Source organism: Symphodus melops, assembly GCF_947650265.1.
Source record: "Symphodus melops genome assembly, chromosome: 15".
NCBI lineage: Eukaryota > Metazoa > Chordata > Actinopteri > Labriformes > Labridae > Symphodus > Symphodus melops.
Window position 1 is genome coordinate 6,082,681 of NC_136705.1, and position 22,629 is coordinate 6,105,309.

Below are 22,629 nucleotides of genomic sequence, written 5' to 3' on the forward strand. Positions count from 1 at the left end.
GCTTTTTCATCTGTTAAGTATTACAAGGGGCTTGTCTTTCTTTTTAATATTGTCAAATATGGTTTTATGCTCCCAAGCTGATTAGATCAAGGATCTGTCTCAAATTGATCCCAGGATCAGAAAACAATGACACATTTTCCCAAAACACAAACATCAAAGCCAAGCTTATTTTGAAAAATAATAAAACCTTTATTGATAACAGATGGGGATACATTGCAGCAGGATTGATAAATTGGTAATTACTTAATCGCCGGGTATAAATATTTAATCTGTACAAAATTTTGTTACTGATTTTTTTTTTTTCCATCATCTTTTAGACATCCTCATCAAAGCTTGTTTGTTAGTTGTCCTTAAATAAGCTTTTGACTGGAAAAGCAAATATGGTCAGCGAAATTTAAACTGTTGGTTTTAATGGTCCTCAAATGTGAAACCTGAAGTTTGGCATTTTTGCTGTTTCCATCTGTTGTGAGACCAGAAGAGGGTAGGCCATCATTAGGTTGCCACACCCTGAGGCTTTTACTGTTTTTATATTTTTTACTGTTTTTAAATCTAAAATGTTCCCATAATTAACTCCATGCTGTAATGGAAGTTGGTATAGGTATATTGATCGTCTCTCCACTGGTTCATATCCTAACTATCAGAAAGACTCTCAAAGTACCTTGAAAGTGTTCAAAGCGCACAACTTATCCACAGTTGTGCCTCAAGGGTCAGTGCTCTTTCTCTTCTCATTATTCACCTCTCCATGTAGTGTAATCATCCGCTCCTGTGGTTTTTCATACCATAGCTACTATGCTGACAATTACTAGCTCTTTTTGTCATTCCCGCCAGATGACGTTACGTTCAAATTTCAGCTTTACCTTGCTGATACCCCTAAATTAATGATTAAAAGACACTACTAAACCTATTAAAGACTAAGCTTCTTGGTATTCTAGCCAGTCCCTCTATTAAACCACTGATCCATATACGGTTTGGACCAACCAGACTCACTTACTGTCAGATGTACGTTGCTGTGAACCAATTTGTCTGTAAAGTAAGTAAGTAAGTAAGTAAATTTTATTTATATAGCACTTTTCGCAGGCAGGGGCCACAAAGTGCTTCACAAACAGGGTTAAAACATCACAAGCAATATACAGACATTACAAAGATCATAGCAGCCCTAAAAGAGACTAATTAAAAGCCTGGACAAATAAAAACGTCTTCAGTTGACTCTTGAAAGTGTCAACTGAATCAATTGAGCGCAAGGATGACGGAAGTTCATTCCAGAGGCTCGGAGCAACAACCTGGAAAGACCGGTCACCTCTAGTGCGAAAATGAGCTCGAGGGACCTTCATCAGGTTCTGATCCATAGACCTCAGCGCTCGCACAGGAGTGTAAGGCTGGATCAGCTCCCTAAGGTAAGAGGGAGCCTGACCATGTAGGGCTCTGAAGGCCAGAACCAGGATTTTAAACCTGAATCTAAAGGACACTGGCAGCCAGTGAAGGTCTTTCAGAATAGGGGATATGTGGGTCCTCCTATTTGTGCGGGTCAGAATTCTTGCTGCAGAATTTTGAACTAATTGCAGTCTAGAGAGCTCTTTCTTGTTTAGACAAGAAAACAAACTGTTGCAATAGTCTAAACGTGAAAACACAAAGGCATGGATAATGGGCTCCAAATCATTCTGCGAAACCATGTTTCTGAGTTTGGAGATCTTCCTTAGTTGAAAAAAGCAGTTCCTTGACAGCTGTAAAATGAATCGTAAAATTGGAGAACTTGGAGAATAACAATTAAGACTAGTTTAACTGTGGTAACAAATCAAGTGAGAAGTGGACTCATTTTTTTAGAACAGTAAGACAAAATGTGAAGGCAAGAAAGTCTGAAATATTGAATTGATCTTAACATCCTGACCGTAATCAAAGAATCTAATTCTATGAAAATTGGGAGATATAAACCCACTATCTGTTGGTGTCAAGGCATATGCTTTAATTATTGGCCCTGAAGGGAGTCATGCACATGCTAACTAGGAAACTATCGTCACCCAAGACATCACAGTCACTCATAAAATTAAACCGTTGAAAGACTTTGCATTTTATTCATCCAGTAGTGTTTCAGAGAGCTATAGGAAAACAGCCATACAGGAACAGAGCCATGTGAAGAGCAAAAGAGGCTGAAAACACCGGCTGTTATGCAATCTTGAACCCCGTCAGCTCTTACCTTACCAGCACACATCTGTTTGCAATGCAGCTAACAATCTGATCTTGAACGTAATACACATCAATTCCATTCCCAGTTTTTAAATAGTGAGTTTCTCTGTAAACGATGACCCGACGCAAAACTGAAGTCCTTGCTGAAAGTCCTTTGTTGCTAACATAAGACTACAATAGAAACCAAAAGGTTGGCAGTCACTCCCAGTTGCGTATGTTTTCAGATGTTAGTTGATGGGTTCTGAGATTGAAATATAAGATCTATAACAATATGACATCTCACAAATTGGTTAGATGATGAATCATTTAATAAGTGTTTGACTTTACCTGTGAAGTGTTAAACAAAGTGCAACTTGCAAACGCAAGTGTTGTATATTTTAGAAAAACCGGTTAACCTACTGTAGATGACTAGGTTAACAGATAATCTTATGTCTGATGTTTATAGACTGCTTCACTCCTCAGAGCTCAACAAGACCATGAATGGACGAAAGGACATGATGACAGCACTCGAGGAGGATAACAAGGTTGTCCTCCTGCCGCTCATCCAAAAGGATGTCCTTGGAGGTCTTCAAGGTGCCTCGTTTGATTAAAGGTTGTCATGACAACCAAGGTTTTTTTGCTGTCAGGACTAAATTGGGTGACACACAAGCTGACAACTTAATGATAGTTAGGAAGCAGTGAAAGAGGGGGATGGAGGATAAAGGTGTAATGATGTAAGGGGGAGGGTTTAGTGGAGTTTCTTCTCTTGTCATCATCAGCTAAATCTACTTGCGAAACAAATTACATTTAAAGTCAAGGTTGTTTTGTTCCATCCTAGATTTTAATTGTCCCCCCGAGGATGAGTCATACATGTGATATCTGATAATACCCCCCCCCACCCAATGCTCCATCATCATTTTGTTTATTCCAAAACCCTTGCTGTGTTTAATTGAGAGGTACTTAATGATTCAAATTTCAGACATTTTTATCATTTATGGTATCATCTGGAAAGAAACAAATATTAATTTATGAATATCATTATCAAAGTTGATCAAAGGACCAGGTCTATGTGTTACATCAACTTTAATAAAAGTGTCGTATTGGTTAATGTTTTGAAAGAAAAAAAAATGATCAAAGGAAACATTACACTATAAACAAGAAAATAACTGTTCCCCATGCTCCCCATTTAAATTCCTACAACTTTGTAACCTTGCCTTAACACCACCATCAGGCAAAATTAAAAGTCTTAGCTCTTCCACTGCTAGTGCAAAAAGGACCACTCAGACTACTGATCACATTATAATTCATGTGTCTGACAGCCTCTGTTCTTGAATCCCTTTTATCTTCTAGTTGTCCGTGCCAACAGAATGAGCACCCACAATGCACCAGGACAGACCAACTGGTGACTACTGTTACTGTGGAGACAGATACAATGAAAGGCTAATTATAAACTGAATTTATGTATGGTCAGAAGTGTGGGAGGATGGGTGAACATGTGTGTGGATGGGATTAATAGCTATCAGTTGTGCATTTGTGTGAAAGTAAAAGAACATTTTTAATAACCTCTTCATCACCACTGCTGTCTTCCTATTGTCTGTAATAGTTTCTTGAGCCTTTACATGTCTTTAGGTAGGAACATGTTCCAATCTACTTTTCTGTTGATACCAGTTAAATGTTTTCATTTTTCCTTCCAACAATTTGTAGAATTTTTGGTATATGTATGTGTCTATATGGTTTTTTTGTTAGTTTTTTTTTTCTGTCAAACTGCTTGGGACTGGGAGAACAGCATTTTGTCTTTTTTCATGTATGCAGATATATGAAAAAATGTACAAACAAATGGAATCCTGAATCTTAAACTTTAATTTAGCACGCTTTCTTTAGCTGATGTATAGTGATGCATTGTCTTCCTCAAAGTGCTATGTTTGTGTGTGTGTGTGTGTGTGTGTGTGTGTGTGTGTGTGTGTGTGTGTGTGTGTGTGTGTGTGTGTGTGAATAAAAAATAAAAAATACACTTCCTCAGATGGGCTTTAGGGGCAGTTTATGTTCTATATCTTTATCAAACAACTATAAACTATATCGTAATCACAATTACTATTAACTATATAATAATTTTTAGTGTAAGATAAATCAGTTAAAGCTCATAAAAGCGTACTGTGTTAATCAAGTATTGCCAAACCCCCAAAGCTTGTGCTTGTCCTCACGCATGAAGTGTACCATGTCAAAGGACACCTCTGCCAAGTACGCCCAAGCCAATGATGTGTACCGTGCCTGAGCACAGTATACGGAGCGGTCACGCTGGCCAAATGAGCCTGACTTTAGAGTTGAAATGTACTTGGGCACGGTACGGATAGGCAGTGTGACCACGCCCTAAGACTCAAGTGTGATGCGGGAAAAGTTGTGGGAGTAATCCTGATTCACTTACATATTAATATTTAGATGCACATTTTTTGCTTATGGAGTCAAAACAGAAACAAGAAAAAAATGTCTAAAACAACTTCATTTATCCTGAACAAATATTTACATTCAAAGCAAACTTTAAATAGATTTGACTCTGTCAATTTCTTTGATTGTCTAGATATCAGCATGAATTTAAAAGCAGACAAACTGCTTTGGGGACTTTCTATCCCTGAGCTATGAGTTTACCAGTATTGATGAGAGATTATGTCTTTAGTAAGAATGAAACCAGATTCACTGTTGGTTTTAGTTACAGTGAGGTACATCCTACTGCAAAGACGACATTCGGGTAAAGCAGCACACGCACACAAGTGTAGTGTTGTATAGTGCTACAGAAAGAGAGAGAGAGAACAAAACGTTTTTGCAAAACAACTAATTGACTCAAATGTCCTCATATACCATGTTATCCTGTGCAGCCTAGAGCTGAGATTTCTATGATGATACTTGACCAGGTGCTTCCTCTGTTTAAATAAGAAGGACCAGAGGACAGGATTAGATATTATTAATATTGTCACCCAGCTGTTGATCTCATCTGAACTATCTGTCTTCATCATGTGTGATGACATAAGGAATATCCTCAATTTACATTGATTTCTTTTGGCTAGACAATCATGAAAAACTTAAATTTAAAAAAAAGGAACCTTTCTTGTAGGCGTTTTTTTTTTGCCTGCTTTCTCAAGCCTGGGAGAAAAGATCCCTGTGACAGAAGCCTGCAACGTTCTAATGTTATGAAATGTTAATGTGTTTTCAGTTTTCTTTTCTTGTGTCTTTCAAACCCACAAAGAAATTCATTCAATCAATTAATCATGCATTACTCATACTGTTATATTACACATCGATTGATTTACTCCATGTTTGAGAACTGCTGTAGCTCAGAAAGATTTCTTATGGAAAAAATAGGGTTTTGTTACAATAATTTAGTCGTGAGGATATTTCAATAAGTTATGATTTGTTGACCAGCTGTAACTCATATCCCTTTACTGATTTATGTCCTGTCCAGTTACATTTTCACTCATTGAGAACCTGTGTCGTTGAAAATGTAAGAATACATTTCCTTGTATTTTTGTCCCAGGGAGAGAGCTGCCTCCGATCTGCAGTGATGTTCGTCAGAAGCAGCGGCTCTCCATTGACACTTTGCCCCCCGAGGTCAAAGCTCCGTTCCCCTGTGACCCCATTATCCCTTTACGTACCAAGACCACCAAGGAGTTTCAGTAAGTTTTCAAATCTACCTCACAATAAATATTTACAGTTTCTCAGCTGTAGGCCGTTTTGGAACGTGGAACACGGCAAAGTGCGTTTGTGTTTCAGAGAGGACATGGAGCATGCTGTCCAATCAGGAGACTGGAAGGAGGTCCGAGAGTTTTACCTGACCACCTTTGACTCTTTTATAGAAATCAACGCTGCCTTTAAGGTACACACATTAACACCCAACAGTCATACACTCACACACACAAACACACACACACACATAATTACACAAAATCTGACTCATAAAAAATGCCTGTTGTGAGAAAACTCTTTAGATGCTTTTAAAAATTTTCCAGACGCCATAACCTCTTTACGATGGGAAAGCATGTTTTTTTTTCCTCTGCTCTTTTCCTCCTTTTCTCTCATGCCCTCTCTCTTTTTTTTTCTGCCTCCTTTTTCAGCGAGAGGCAAACGGATCATTTAACACCATAGACGACTCAGGAGTCAACGCCAAGTTTGTCAACGCTGTTTACGACGCACTGCTTAGCACAGTAAGCCTGTGACAACAAGACCACAGCGACAAGCACACTCAGACACACACGTTCAAAAACACAAGATCATAAACAAGAAAACGGGGCCTCATATTCAATATCAAACTGCTTCCTTATCAATATACCTTTCAGGTACATAAGGAAGGGGAATGCAGATGTTTTTTTATTTTTATTTTAACAAGGGCCTTGATTTACTTTTTGGGGGTCCTTATCACTTTGGGGTCAAAAAATAAAAAAAAGTTGGAGTTGCTCCCTGAAGATCACCACAGCCAGTCCTAAAAGTCCCTGCACACATTAGCCCTTCTTTATTTTCATTCAAATTTGAATTTTACAGTGCAGATTAGAACAAAGTGTTGTTGCATTAGCTCGGAGGGCAGGATAAAAACAGCAGCAAGTATGTACATAGAAAAGAGATAATATAAATACATCTATGTGTAAAATTGTTGTACAGATACATATATTGGGAAGGAACTTACAAAAAAGAGGGACTATTTTGACCTCGAACAGCCTTTTGTTGTTATACAGTATTGCTGCTTTCTGTAATGTTTTCCTGGTTTAACTCCTAAATAAATACCAGCTCAGATTCATAATTGAGACTCAAACTGCTATTGCTAACCAAGTGGATATTAGATAGGGTTGAATTGGATTACATTAAGTGTGCGCAATAGTTGCTGCCTCAATATAAGTTTATGTACGATCGTAAAAATTTACATACTTTGTGACTTGGTGAGCTGCCAAGCCAAGCTGATTAATGGCAACCCAAAACACATTGTAACAAAATACAGTAGATCTTATTCACTAGCTCAGTACGATCAGTGGATGCATGAAACAGCTGTCTATCTTTTCTAAGAATAAACACTGCAGAAAAGAAAAGATTACAGAATTATTGTAACAAATTTTTCTCTGTGAATCTGTTTTCAGGCTAATGCAGATGAAACTCTATCGATTCTTAATGTCTTGGATGCTGAATGTGTTTTTTTTTTGTTGTTGTTCATGTTAAGCCTCAGGATATTCAGAAGTCAGTGTTGAAAGGGATCATCAACAGCCTGCTGAGGGAGTGGAAAGGGTAAGATCACGGTCTCTCACATGTATTCCTTTTAAAAAGCATGCACACCTGTCTTTAGCGTGATGTTATACACAGCTCAAATTTCATATTTCTCTCTTTAACTTTAAGGATATCTAAGGTGCCTTTGACATACAAAACTTGAATGCAAAAAATATAGTCACAGAGGAGTTACTGTTCTGAAAACATTACTATATCAGTTGTTACTATACCCCCTGTATTTCGCACTCTGGTTACAGTGCTGTTGTTCCTTTTTGATGACAGCCTTGTGTTTCTTTGTGCTTTGTTTTTTAAGGCCTCGGACAAAGGATGATCTGCGAGCTTATTTAATTCTTGTTCAGGTAGGACTGAAATCCTTAAGTTGCTGATAGTCCATGGTTTCATCTCTGATCAACCTTCTTGACATACAACAAAGGCAACGAGTCGAAATCGAACCAGATATTCTGGATAAGTGTCTGTAATCAATGGTTAATCTATCTCCATTTGCTAATCGAAAACAAAACTGTCTTGATTTTTTACAAACAATTACCCGTTGCATCACCTGCATAGGAGAGAAAACTGGTGAATCAAACTGTTTTACATCTATCAACATATTCAATGTTCATCCTTTTATTTGCTGCTAATATTTGGAATTGGTGTAACCACTTAGTTGTGTTGAGTTTGACATGGAGCCGGTGCAAATTTTGTGAAATATTCAAAGCAAGAGGCACAAAACAGACTCTGTTCCAATGCTTATCGTTTAGAATGACATGTCTTAACCATAGACTTGGACGTGGTCTCAGTGATGTCTCCCATGGTTTTTGAGGTGGGCTTATGACAGTGGTAAACATATAGGAAGTGCTGCCTTAACTAACTTTCGCTCATAATAGCAAGAGGTGTGGGGCTGAGGTGGTTCTTTGGCCACCCGGCAACTTTATACAACAGGCGCACCTGTAAGTCAAATCAAACACACCTAATAATGCAAAAACTCTCAATGTTAATGTCAAATTGGATGAGTTTTTAAAAAAATGAAGCCCAATGCTGTGTATGGTATACCACAACTCAGGCAGAATTTGATCTTTGAACATTATGGACACTCCAGGAAGTGCGTTTTTCTTCCACTTCCTCATTTGCTTGGAGGTTGCCACTTGGTCTTATTCACAGGCTTACCAGAATGCCCACTAAAGTAGCTTTTGAAATGTGTGGTCGCCATACAAATGTCACTTAAGCAAAACATCTTTTAATTCAGAGAAATCCAGAAAAACATGGACGCTGTCAAATTAACTACTTTTATAACGCACTGTTGTTGTTGAACTGCTGTTGTTCATTTGCAGCTGTGGTTCACTTGTTCTTCATGCTGTGTGTCAGCTGGGGAAAACACTAAGTGACAATAAACAGGACCACAAGTCGATTAGTTTTGCAAAGCTGTAACTGATCTTAAACCGAGCTCTGTCCTGTGCTCATTCTGCAACTTAGCTCAAGAATCCATTCTTTTAGTTTAATTAGTTAAATGTGCGCTTTCATTCTTAAGTATTTTTTAAAAATTATAATTCTTCTTCTTTCTTTTCTCATCAGTGCTGGTGGACAGAAATCTTTACCTCTCAATCTTTTTTTATCCCATTTCTGTCTTTTTCCCCCCCTTTGTGTTTTTTTTCTGCCTTTGATCCTATTTTTGATCCTCTTGCTTTATTTTCCTCTTTCGCCTTGATTTTCTTTCTCCCTCTTTGTCTACTTTTCTCCAGTCTCATTTCCATATATGGTTTTGGGAATTAGAATCAGATAAAGACAGGAATCTGCAGTAGTTCCACTGTGGTTCCAGGCTTCATCAGTGCACATGCACATTCTCACACACACACACACACACACACACACACACACACACACACACACACACACACACACACACACACACACACACACACACACACACATACACATATGCACCCAAACCAAATGTCTGATTTTGTCCCAACTGACTTTGAAGACTTGCTTGGTTTGCCAACTCTCTGGAGAACACACACACACACACGCACACACACACACACACACACACAGATCTGGACAGGGTGAGGTCATGTTGGAGTTAAGAACTGCTGGTTTCCTGTCTGATGACGACTTTCCCTAACTTATGAGCTCTACAAGCTGCACATTCAACTCTTCTCCTTTTTTCTTTCTTCTTGTTTGTATTAACACGTTTTTACCAGTTGTGCTTGTTTTCATTGCATTCAAACACACGTCTAACAGCCAGTACTAGATCTCATGGCTTCATAGCTTGTCAGTCTTTACAGTGCGATATCAAACTCAAATCAGGCTTTAATTTTGTTTGCATTTAACTAAAAGCCTTGAAGGGATTCATTGTGTTTTAGTTGGGAAACTGTGTCTTAAACAACAGGGATAGAAGAACAAATTGAACCCCCCTCCCGCAGCTGCACTTTAAATTCTTCTGTAACTTGATTCAGGTTAGTCAGCTCTGTCGAAATTAGAAAAAAATGTCTTTATGTTTCTCTGCAGAACCCCCAGTATGCCAGCACCAGTACGTACGTGATCTATGCTCACCTGCTAAGGCAGATCGCATCTCTGTCTGAGGCTGACCTCCACTTCCTGGTTCACTGGCTCAAAAAGTAAGTCTGAGTGGGAACGAATGTATTCTGGACTGTGCATGTACAGTATATTTTCATAGCTTTCTCTGTATGTTGTTGTTGTGTATTTCACTGTATTTCATTGTATACACCTGTCACTCATTTCCTGTCTTTCACTTTTCCCACCAAATGGAGATATTATTTGGACCTGTATTATGTCACAGAAATAAACAAGTGAATCAAATCTGTTCTGTTTTGTTAGTGTAGAGACTGTTTTTCCTTATTTCAACTGATGTTTCTGACTCTTGTACATGCAACAGATTGCAAAGCCTCCCAAGGGGATTTTTTGTGGGGCTCTTGAGATGGTCTTGTCATCTCCCCTTTGCAGCAGGGTTTAGAGCATAAATTCAAAATGTTTCCGTATCTATCACCCCTGACTGTCTTTTCATATGCAAATGTATCACTCAGCTTCACTCAGGGAAGAAATTATCTCTCCTGAGGGTATGAAGAAACACAAACTAATGTATCCTGTTATCTGTCGAAGAGATCTCATGCTGCAGAAATGGAGGGGACACCTTTGTCATTTCAAATATGCTGACCTTCCATTTCTGCAATAATATTGGCCGACCCTGATCAGACATTTGGATGAAATGTGCATGGCAACCTGCCTGGAAAAAAAGACTACAGCTTTAACATGACTTATACTAATGTAGTCCACAGCCCATACTGTATGCATGGAAGCCAAATGTAGAGCTAGATGCTAGAGCTAGTTGAAAAGAGAACACATATTTATGTTATGGGGCTGGGTTATTTAAAACAACATATCTGAGTACTTTATCTATGGAAAAAAAGTGTTAAAAACTGCTTATTTATTCATTTTTTAATCTCGGCATCATGAATGATATGTAGCCCCTTGATGACAAATATTCAAAAAGGTGAATGAATCATTAACAGGCGAACAGCCAGAGACATGCATGGTCCCACCTTTGAACCAGTGTTATCCAGCCCTATCCTAACCCTAGCTCTAACCCTAATTCTGCATTGTAAAGTGTGTTTTAAAGTGTTCCCATGTTTTTGTTCCTGCTGTTGCCTTATTTGGAACACAATAAAAGTCCAGAAAGTTGTATTTAATATTGTAGCTTTTAAATCTTATTGCACAACCTACAATTAGAAATGTAAGGCTGCCTTTGTGCGTGTCACTCAGCAAGGTCTCCTGAAGAACTCATCATGTTTGTGGTGATGATTTACGAGTGAGCTGCTTCAAATTACAAGTTCTGTTTAGTTCGATGTACCAAAAGAGCTGATTTCTTCATCCAATGCTTCTATTTAGTCTTTCTTTGCAGTCTATATTTGCGCGTGTGTGTATTTCAGGATTCGTGATTTGCTGTCAGGGCAGTTTTGAGTCTACCAAGCAACAGATGTTAGCAAATTCTTACTTTGTCTGTGTCAGACTGTCAGCGAGACGTTTCAGGCAGCTGGTAGAGCGCCTCCTGCAGTTCATCTCCACCCGTCTGTTACCTGCAGAACCAGATGAACTTCCTCCCCTGGCAAAGTGCTCCTGGTGGGTCCCCTCTGCTACCAAAGTCCTGGGTTTGTTCAGTAAGTACACACATACCAGCACATTCACTTAACATTGAGTTTACAATTAGTGTAAACATCTACAAAATTTTACACACAATGTTCTTATTTCTTCAGATGCAGCCAACAGTGTGTCCTCTCCTCCCATAATGCCTTTCACCGACTTTTACAACATCACTCTGGAGCACATAGACTTCATGGAGGAGTACAGGACCTGGCAGAACTATGGCAACTCTAATAGGTCAGACATCTATCTATGTCTTTATCTTTGTGAGCTGGCTTTTACCAAAACAATCAAACATGTTGAGAATGTCTCTCTGTATGTCTTCAAAATGAGTTGACAAAAAACTTCTTCTCTTTAGTATACTTCAGTAAAATTTGTGCTTTTGTTGGCTTGTTATGCACTCCCACTTTTCATGGGGGTACCAATGGCGCAGTTGGTGTGTGCGTCCCCGTGTATGGAGGCTATAGTCCTCACTGCGGGCAGCCTGGGTTCGACCCTGGCCTGTGGCCTCTGTCCTGCATGTCACTCACCTCTCTCTCTCTGATCTCCAACTCTGTCCCCAGTTTTTTTCTAATAAAGGCATAAAAGCCAACAAAAATCTAATTTCAATTAACGTTAGCTGCATTCACCTGTCAAGTCATGATAAACATCTTATTTCAAGATATCAAACACAAAAAAGACCTGGATTGCGGTTATTAAGTTAATACAAATGTGGGTATTACATTTCATTTCCAGAGTCAAATGCAATGGTCTCCTCCGTTATGGTTCAATTTAATATAGACAACACATTGATGAATGAATAAATTCATGTGCATAAACGACATGCTCAGATTACCAGAACATTAAGTTACACTTGCATGTTTTAAAGGTCCTATATTATGCCCTGTTTTGGGTTCCTGTATCTAATTTATGTGCCTACTAAATTACGTTCAATAGCTAATGTTTGAAAAAAGTTTGTTTTCGTGTACTGCTGCTCCATGCAGGCTCTCTCATCTGCCTGTTTTTCTGTATTTCGCTTAGACTACCAAAAAACAGAGAAAAAGTGTCCTCACGAGTGCCAAGTATGATCTGATAGTCTCTCTCTTAATTGGTCAGTCTAAGCAGATGTTCGGCTTTGTTCTCACATATGTCCCTCCCCTTTTACCATATGGGGAATGCTACAGTCAGTTTGAGGGGAGCGTGTGCTTGCTAAAATGAGCCAATGAGCTTGGATCAGTTATATCATGGGTTTGTGATGTCACAAACACATTTACAACGAGGGGGACTGGGGACCGAGTATTACATTTGGCTATACTGCTAACAGGAGGAGGTAAGAGAAGGTAAAAGAAGCCGCGTTTCCGCTTACTTTGAATTTTTGCACATACAGTAGATGTGCCTAAACATAAAGAAGACACCTAGAAAACACACTAAAGAACATCTTAAACCAGAAAAAAAACAGAATATGGAACCTTTAACGCATAAACAAGCTTAACAAACCAGGCATTCACTCGAACACAATGCATTATGGGAAATGAGGTTTGATATGCCTTTTCTACCATATCCCAGGTTTTTGATTTCAGTGTTCTGTTGGAGTTTTCTCCATAACAACGTCAACCAAGGCTCGTGGGTACTGTAGTATTTACAAAAATAACATATGCCTAATTGCTTAAAGAAGTTTATTTGTTATTATTATTTGTAATTTCCATAAATTAGTTAGTTCAATTATCTCCATTTCTCCGCTGATACACGTTATGTTACTAACATTCAGTTTTCATTGTGCAAGAATCAGTTAATTATAGTAAAACAATACACCTTACAAAAGTGCAAGAAGATTGGGGTGACATCTTCAGATTGCTTTTTTGGCAGGCAGAGGTCTAAAAATATTCAGATTTGTCAATGAAATGACTAATCAACTAATTATTTCAGATGTAAATAGAAAGCACAGTGGTTTGTTTTCATTCATTGTAAATGTATTATAAGGGATGGAACAGAGGGTTTTACATTTTCACAGAGAAAGTGCCTTTGGTTTCGTCTGCTAGCAATAAGGACCAGAAATGCTAACAGATGTGACAGCACATTAGCTCAGTTAGCTGGACCTTAGCTCCCCCTGAAGATTCCTGGGAACCCCTCCTTCGTGGGGACAAAATAACTTTCCCACAGCTGCATTTTACCCCAAACTGTGGAAACACTTTCAGAAGCCTCGAAGTCTATTTCACGCTGTGTCATGCCTCGTTAACTGTCTGATATAGGAAATAGATCTACAGTTCAAACAATATGCTCTCTGGCTCATGTGCTGGGGGATTCGACTGATTTTAGGCTTGTAGAGTACATTACAGAGGCTGCTCATTTGGATAAAAGCCTATGATTTGGAAAACATTATGTAGACGTGAAAGAAATATGTACATTAGGCCTATGTTGAAACTGTTGTTGACAAAAGTGAGTCAAAGTTTTCTTATTCTCCCTCAGATTTTCTTTCTGTCAGTTTCCATTCATCCTTTCAACTGTGGTGAAGAAAGCCATCATCCAGAAAGACTCGGAGCAACAGATGATCAGTCAAGCCAGGGTAAGGCCTCTATGCACACACTCGCTCACAATGTGAATATGTCATTGGAGCCTACTTGTTAACATTACGTTAATTATAGAAGTTCACATAACATATCTTAGCCCCTCCCACTTTCTACTTTGTTACATTTCTGTTTTTATCAATGATGTCTGGAGGCTTTGAAGTGAAGAATGTTACAATCATTTCTGGTCAAGATTTTTCTTTTTTAATCTTACATTTTTCTGACCTTCAAAAATGTACGCATATCATTATTAATCCTCTCTGATGCAATATAATTAAAATTATTAAGTAAATATATATTAATAAACTTAGTATATTACACATTTCTATATTATACTATTGGCTTTTGCCTTGATACGATAGGACGGTAGAAAGAGTAGGAAACCAGGAGACTGGAGAATGACATGCAGGAAAGGAGCCACAGGACAGACTTGAACCCAGGTCGCACGCCTGAAAAGACATGGGGCGTGACCTAATGGTTTGGCCATATGTACCCCCTAAAAATAATATTATTATACTGTCATTTGCCAAAACGTGCATGTAATTTGATTTGGTGCATTGATGTCCAGGAATTCAATTCAACACTGTTACTGCATTTTGTACCTGGTAGTCATTTAGATCCTTATATTTAAAGATAAGGGTAAAAGAAAGGGTAAAGGTAGGAATATAATTTCACCTAAACTACCTAAAGAATAAGGGGTTGAGGGCGTCTTTGTATTTTATGTAAACTAAACACCAGGCAACTGAAATCAAGACAGCAGAGACATAATGTTCCAGACTGTGTCCACTAACTCTTAATGTGTGTTTTATACAGCAATGCCTGGTCAGTAAGGTTTCTCGCAGGCAGAGAGTGGACATGAACCTTTTGTTCCTCAACATTAAAGTACGACGAGCGCAGCTGCTCAGCGACTCACTGGATGAGGCAAGTACACAGACGCATTCACACACTTCTTAGTGTCACATCTGTTTGACATGTTTTTAAGCCAGCGTGCTCATGGAAGCAGACTTAAATAGAAGTCTTGTTTACAGGAAAAAATGCTGAAAAAGTTAACACATGTTTGCATGGTGACTTGTTTAAACAGCACATCTAAAAAATGACTTATACAGCAAGTTTTGGCAACAAATGAGCCTGTTTGACACATAATGCTCCTTTTCCTTTGTCATCTGCAGACCACACAGCGGTAGCTCTGAGATACTGCAGAACACAGATTGTTTCATTCGAAATACATTTGAGGCCCCACATCAAACAAGTTGACAGGCTAAACACAATTTGATTCTAAAAAAATATATATAATTGATAGTTTAATTGGGGTGTAGCTGTGTATTTGACTGTTAGTTACTTGTTTGTGTTACCTCACAAATACAGGAAAATGTATTTAGTGGTAACTCAAAATTGAAGCCCTTATGAGGTTTTAATGACAAACAAAAATGAGCAATTTAAGGTCTGGAAACTTTTTTTTTTTTTAAATTAAAGATCCCTTTATGTGGATAAGGCCTTTAATCTTCTATATTCATATGTTAACCTCAAACCTTTTGTCTAACCTAAACCTGACAGTAAATCTGAGTCACTCCCTTAATTCTGAAGCTTAACTGATGTTAAATGTCAGTGTATTCAAAACAGAGGAATGCATCCAAAAAGTTTTGAAGATTCAGACCATTTACGTCCTTTTTAAGATCATGTGTTTGCACACGTTCAGGAACAGACAATTATGACTTTTGCGTGCTTATATTTAAGGTGAATAGCTGACGGCGTTAGCAACAGATAAAAAGCAACTGTAGCAATATAAAAAGTGTACTTCAAAAAAAAAAATCTCAAGTCTGTGTCCTCCACCATTTATAGTTGATGAGGAAGAGGTGCGACCTGAAGAAGAAGCTCAGAGTGACGTTTGTCGGGGAGGCAGGGCTGGACATGGGTGGTCTGACAAAGGAGTGGTTCCTGCTGCTGGTCCGACAGATCTTCCACACAGACTATGGTGAGGCATACAATTCACTTCACAAATCAAGTGTGAACAGATGTAGGACACCAAATCCAATTGAAGCAAAGTCAGTGGAAAAGGAAGCAGCGCATTATTGAAATAAAGCAGAAGGAAAAAAAATCTGATTTTTTTGGATAAAACATGGAAAGTTGAGTTTTATGAGATGGGGGTCTCAGTGGACGAACTCTGTGAGTTTTCAGGCAGAAGAAACTCCAGCAGAATAAGTGTCAGATGGCTGAGAAAAGTGGTCAGTGTTGGTTTTGGAATCTCAACAAGGTTTCCTTTCAGACTGGAGCAGATCTTATAATGATTGTCTTTTTCCAGCAGCCTGTTTCTCTTTACAGTTTACTCTTCTGCTTCTACTGACAGCCTGAATCACATCATCTCTACATTACATTGTCTGTGTGTCACTTTGTTTGTGTGTCCTCGCCTGTTTCTCTTTCCCTCTTCTTCTTTTCATCCTCAACAAAAGAGCTTTTGTATTCTTCACCATTCTTTCCATGGCAATAGGAAAATATTGTATTGATTATTTTCAATGGGATTATAAGACTGTATTGAAACCAATCTTTGCAAAAGAATCAAAGTATTTTGGTTCCTCGCAAAACAGGCGCTCTCACTCTTTGTTCACGCAGTTACCATAGATTTATATCACTGTCAGTATTATACCAATATCATCAAAGACCTGCACGTTTTTTAAGATTATTTAGATTGCATGAAATACGAGAAGAGGAATCAGGCTGGTGGAGAGGAAAAAGTTGTTACGGTAGTTCAATTGTTAGGAACTAAGAATGTTCTGGATACACGTTTTCATTTAAGGTTCTTGGTACTTGGTTGAAAAATGATATTTTGTGTTAAAATAACTTAACCATAACTGTTATGGTTGTGGTAGTATGATAATGAGGGCTGGAATTTATATATTGCCTTTTCAAGGACGCTTGACATCATTAAACGAAAAAAAAAAATACAGAATTTACCAATTTCTTGGAAAGCATCCAAGGATGTAGCATTGTGGATATATATTCTGGTAGAGAGTTTCAGAGAGTTTGTGCAGCCACACTGGAGGCTCTTCTACCAAAAGACTGCATGTTGGAGTAGGGAAGGGGGAGCAAACCAGTGGCAGAGGACTGAAAGTCGTGGGACGGAGTGTCGAGGAGGTCAGAAAGATACGGGAGGAAGTGGCCATGCAGAGATCGGTAGGTGAGGTGGAGGATTTTTGTATGTGATGCAGGACTTGACCAGGAGCCATTAAAGGTGGATGAGGGTGGGGTGCGATGTTCTGCCAGGGTTTTGTGTGCCTGTGAACACTGGCAGCTGAGTACTGCACATTCCTATGTCCAGGGCTTTGGACGCCAGTGCAATAATAGACGAGAAATTACGAAGTGGTGTATGAGTGATTCATTGAACAGGGTATGTGAGTGATGATCAGTGAGTCTGGAGACGTTTGATGATAGATTGCAGATTTGGTAATTGATTTTATATACGACTGGAATGATAGGGTGGACTCAAGACTGCTGAGGATGGGCAGTTAAAGCTAAATCCATTACCGTTGAGGGCAAGATCTCAAACATTTTAGAGCAGCGCCTTAACGACCACTTCTATGAGCTTTGTATTGTTGCTGTTCAGTTTGACAAGGTCAGATCCATGTTTTTATGCTGTTTAGGCGGTTGATGAGTGACTGGGGGGAACTGGGTAGATGGTTCAGTACAGCTGTGTGTAGTTTGCCTACATGTAGCAACTGAAGCTAAGATCAAAGTGGCAGATGTTCTGACCAAGGGGAAGCGTGTAGATGGAGAAGACAAAGGGGACCAATGACAGAGTCATGGTGGACGCCTCTTCAAAGACTTTTAAGATTAATAATATGATAGTAAACATATGACAATTTAAACAAGGATAACAGTCATGCCTGAAAAAACACAAAAGGTGACTTTTGATTGAAAGAACATGGAACAAATAGCGTTGTTTCAATCTCTTGTGTAGTTGTCCAATCAATGTCCTTTTTTTCCTCCTTGTATGGTCTGGAGCCTCCTTTTTTGTAACTGGACCATAAATGCATCCTTTGTTGTTTCAGTTACTAAAACAAATAAAGCTTTTGGTAGCTTTCGTTTTTTACAGTATAGAATGCTTTTTTAAGATTTCCCGAAGGACCAGTCTTTCTCGTTGAGTGCTCTGGACTTTGCATAAAAAAAATGCTGAATAAAAAGCAAGTGCGCTTCTGTCTGTGCATCTTCTCCTTTCTGTCTTCAGCTTTCAATCCATGTCTCTTTCACTCTCTCTTTCTTCTCTGGTCAAGTTGTTCTTTCCATCGTCTTTCCATCTTTCCGCGGTCGTCTGTGTTTTTGGTGCCAGGGGACGTCTGCCCAAAGCAACACACTCAATGAGAGCTGTGTTCCCCTCATTAGCAGCAAAGGGAAAGCCCCGACTCTGCCTCACTCACACACACAACATAGGCAGGTGTACACACACACACACACACACACACACACACACACACACACACACACACACACACACACAGGCTCTTTATGCATAAAGCGGTGTCAGTTTCTCGAGTTTGGAGATGTGAGCGGCCCAGATGTGTGTCTCGGTTCAGAACAGGCAGCTGCTGTTTCTCTCTGTCAGAGCTGAAAAAGCTGCAGCACTCATGAGTTCTTTCTCCTAAAACTACCTGCTCATTATCCATTTTACCTGCTCATTCATTAAGCTCGGACACTCACCAAAGACAGCACAGACGTACACACACTGAAAGCTGTCAAGGTGTTAACAAGAGCTGCTGATAGAAAAACAACAGCTCAAGCAGACCATGCAGATTACTTGACTGTGAAGAAGTTGTGTCACTAAAAATGAAACGGGCTGTCATTCAGCATTGAAACCATTTTAACTCTTTATTGTTCATACAGAATATAATTTTGTTACGCTTGTTTGTTTTTCTTGATAATAAGCTATTCCTCTTGTGAAGACAAAATACTTCAAATGTATTTTTCTGTTGTTTAGAGATTACTGAGGCCAAAATATCCCGTCGGGAAGTGCCATTAAAAGTTACTTCTTACAAGGGCAGCAGTCAAAAATCCAACTCGTAGTAGCAACAGATCAGATCGATTTGATGGCACAGAATACAGTTACTGTCAGAAAATTTCCACAAGACAACTTATAAATGTTCTTTTTCCAAGAAATTTGCTGCTTAGAAATTCAGATTCGAGCAGTTTGTACTTTTGGATTATTTGTACAGCATTACTTTTTCATCCAAACTTTGTTGATTTGTTCCTCACCAGAGATGTTTTAAATCTTATTCTGAGTTATAATGGGGTTTTTTTTTTTCAGGTATGTTCACCTACATGAAAGACTCGCGCTGCCATTGGTTTAGCAGTTGGAAGTGTGACAACTATTCAGAGTTCCAGTTGGTTGGGACTGTATCCTTCTTATAAAACAAACAAACAGGGATGGTGAATTGTTTATGGAGACTTTGGATGGCACAATTACTCAAACTTCAACTGAGATGTATTTATTGATTTTTACTTAGCCTTTATGTGTCCAGGTTAGTTGCGTTGATATCAGAGATCTCTTTTTCAAGGAAGAACTGGCCAATATTAGCAGCAACACACAACAACGAAAACCCTCAAACTCATTCAGTACTCATTGCATAATAAGAAAATCATCCTGTCAGCATTGAGCATTGAGGTTAACTGAGTTTTGTAGTTTAAAATCAGACAGGTGAAAGCAGGTTTTTCCAAGGAAAAGATGCAGAGAACCTAAAAGCTTTCTTCCCCAAATCTGTTCTAACTTTGGGAGCAACAATTTGCACAAAGTCCAATGGACAAGTTTACAAAGTTATGGATTTTATCTCTCGGAACTAAAAGAGAGAAAAGGTTGTTTTACAATTGATGATATACCAGTCTCTGAGCCGACATTTAAGTAGTCCAGCTGACTTCAGAATATAAAGTACAGTGAAGGTTACACTATGGTTGTTATGTTTATTTTTTAACTCATCCTATAGAGAGGTTCAGCACAAACAGGCACCCGTCGGTGTCTTTTATGCCCTTTCATCTTTTTCATATATCTTCAGTATTGTTTCTTCTATGGGTTGCAGCTGGTAGTAGTTTCTGCTTCTGTAGACAAAACTCCTCTGTGTTTTGGGGTTCTTCCGACTTAAGTATGTGAATAAACTGCAGACACACTCGCCGACACACACACACACACACACACACACACACACACACACACACACACTAACACAGGCTGTCTGTTCCTCTCTCTTTCCTCACTCCTTACAAACTACAACACTCCTCTATTTTAAACCACAGAGGGGAAAGAGATACTATAATGTGTGTTCTTAGGCAGCAAATCTGCACACTGAACAAATACATCTCAAACTAAGTTTGTCTCTTTTCAGCCCCGAATATAAAATAAAAGAGACATTCATCCAAAACAAGACAGCCTCAGAGATTTCAAAGCCACACTCTTATATAACAAACAGGACCAAAGCAGTAAAGTGCAAGTGACTATTGTAAAAGACTTTGGCAATGACATGTTTTTTTTAAATGGACTCAGGAGGCTCTAAAGAGTGCTGTAGTCTCTTATTGTGTCATTTGAATGTGAAGGGACATGTCTTCTTTTTCTGTATGTAATACTTTACAATACTTTTAAACTCTTACTTCATGGACTGCTCTGACAATTTGTCAAGCTAGCTCAAACCACTTTGCCTACTGGCCTCAGTTGTATTTATTTTTGTTTATCAGTTTAGGATCAGACTCCTTTCAAATTTTAGTGGAGGATGAAGAGCTCCACCATGAGTCGAGGATCTCTTTCTGTTGAGTGTCTCTTCTTTTTCGATCAGTGTATTCTTTAGAGTTCAAATTGAATACAAGTACCATACCCAAAAGTTTCAGCCTACACTGCCTGCACATTCCTCATTAGGAAATAGTGAAATGTGTGTGGCCTATAGGGTCCCTCGTGCACAGCCTAAGCATGTACTCGGGTGCGCACTGTTGCAGGAACATACCATGAAAAATAAATCAAAAGTCTGTGGCACACAAATAATGTAACTAGATTCTATTGTGAGCTAACAACACGTTTTGCCTGGAGTTTCTTCAGGTTTGATTTATTTTGGTAAATCGTGTGTATTTACTGGTCACCTGAGCTTTCTTTCAAGAATGCTTTTTATATTAATTTGCTAACATTTTCAGCATTTACCTTGTGGAACGAGTTCTGTGAGGGGACAGGAAAAATCTGAATTTTTTAAATGATGCACATTGTATCAGCACTTGTCACCCACAAAAAAACATGTGCATTAACAACGTTTTGGTTAACAAATAAGACTAAGACCAGGTAAAATGATGTGCCTATGTAAAATAAATAGTATGAATGTATTATATTTGTAAGTAGGCTTTCTATCAAGCAGTTTTGCCTAACAAAACACAGGAAACACCTTAAACAGCTGCAGATTTGTCTTTCTGTTGTGGTTTATTTGAACAGGACTACGCTAACTATACTGTATGTACAATCATTATAAAGTTGCTTGTGTCACAGTGTTACATTTTAGCTCACTGTCTTTACCTCATCAACATTTGCTGCTTTGTCACCTCCTTAAACACTGTATTTACCTCCACTCTGAACACATCTCTTGTTTTTGATTCAGTCAAAAACAGTGAGCTCCTTGGTTCCCTGTTGTATCCAAGTCACTGGCTACTGATAGGAAAACTATGTGTATGACTGATTTGTTTTGTTACAGAGCATAAAGGAGGAAAACATTGTTGATACGTTTAATACAAGCCTTCATACTTGACTTTCACTTTTGCAGTTTAAATGCTGCAGAGTATAGCTCTGCTGTGGGTCCTGCTATTTGTAAAATGTACTTCCAGGAATACATGCATGTGATTGTGTTTATATACAGTATGTACGTGTGCGTGCGTGTGTGTGTGTAGTTTTGAATAGTGAACAGCCAGCACTTTATCCTCAGTAAGTAGCCAGCTGGGAACTGTCAAAAGGTTATATAACTTAATAGCTGCCTCTTCCTCGCCAGGTTATTGTGTGCGCGCGTGTGTGGAAGCGTGTGCGTTTGGTTAAGTGCAGAAACAGTGAGAAAAAAATCTGAGGGAGAGAGCGAGACAGAAAACAAAGTTAGAGAAATCGTTAAAAAAAAGCAGGAAGGGTGATAATGAGTGTGTCTAAGTGTGTGTGTGTGTTAATGAGCGTGTGTGTGTGTGTGTGTGTGTGTGTGTGTGTGTGTGTGTGTGTGTGTGTGTGTGTGTGTGTGTGTGTGTGTGTGTGTGTGTGTGTGTGTGTGTGTGTGTGTGTGTGTGTGTGTGTGTGTGTGTGTGTGTGTGTGTGTGTGTGTGTGTGTGTGTGTCTCTGTGTTCCTTCTGCTACATGTGTGTTCCACATGAGTTGTTAGAGCTAATTTATCAGTCTCCCTTAGTCATCAAGGTAGCATTGCGTAACTATGGAGATGGAGAGGGAGCAGGGAAGAGAGAGACATGAGAGAAAATGTGTAAACGAGAGAGGAAGACAAATGAAAAGCAGAAGTGTTCCAGGAGGGGGTTAAAGATGGAAATATAGAGA

General features: G+C 38.9%; 1 protein-coding gene across 1 annotated transcript in view; it reads left to right on the forward strand.

Moving 5' to 3' along the window:
• Positions 1–22,629, forward strand: part of hectd2 (HECT domain containing 2) — a 51,056-nt gene that overhangs the window by 9,990 nt on the left and 18,437 nt on the right. The window contains exons 3-14 of the mRNA XM_079362681.1: positions 5,687–5,825; positions 5,923–6,025; positions 6,264–6,353; positions 7,355–7,419; positions 7,712–7,757; positions 9,907–10,016; positions 11,425–11,573; positions 11,670–11,793; positions 14,002–14,098; positions 14,913–15,020; positions 15,939–16,071; positions 19,393–19,481. Of these exons, the coding sequence (XP_079218807.1) occupies positions 5,687–5,825; positions 5,923–6,025; positions 6,264–6,353; positions 7,355–7,419; positions 7,712–7,757; positions 9,907–10,016; positions 11,425–11,573; positions 11,670–11,793; positions 14,002–14,098; positions 14,913–15,020; positions 15,939–16,071; positions 19,393–19,481 (1,253 nt within the window). The remainder of the gene's footprint in view (positions 1–5,686; positions 5,826–5,922; positions 6,026–6,263; positions 6,354–7,354; positions 7,420–7,711; positions 7,758–9,906; positions 10,017–11,424; positions 11,574–11,669; positions 11,794–14,001; positions 14,099–14,912; positions 15,021–15,938; positions 16,072–19,392; positions 19,482–22,629) is intronic.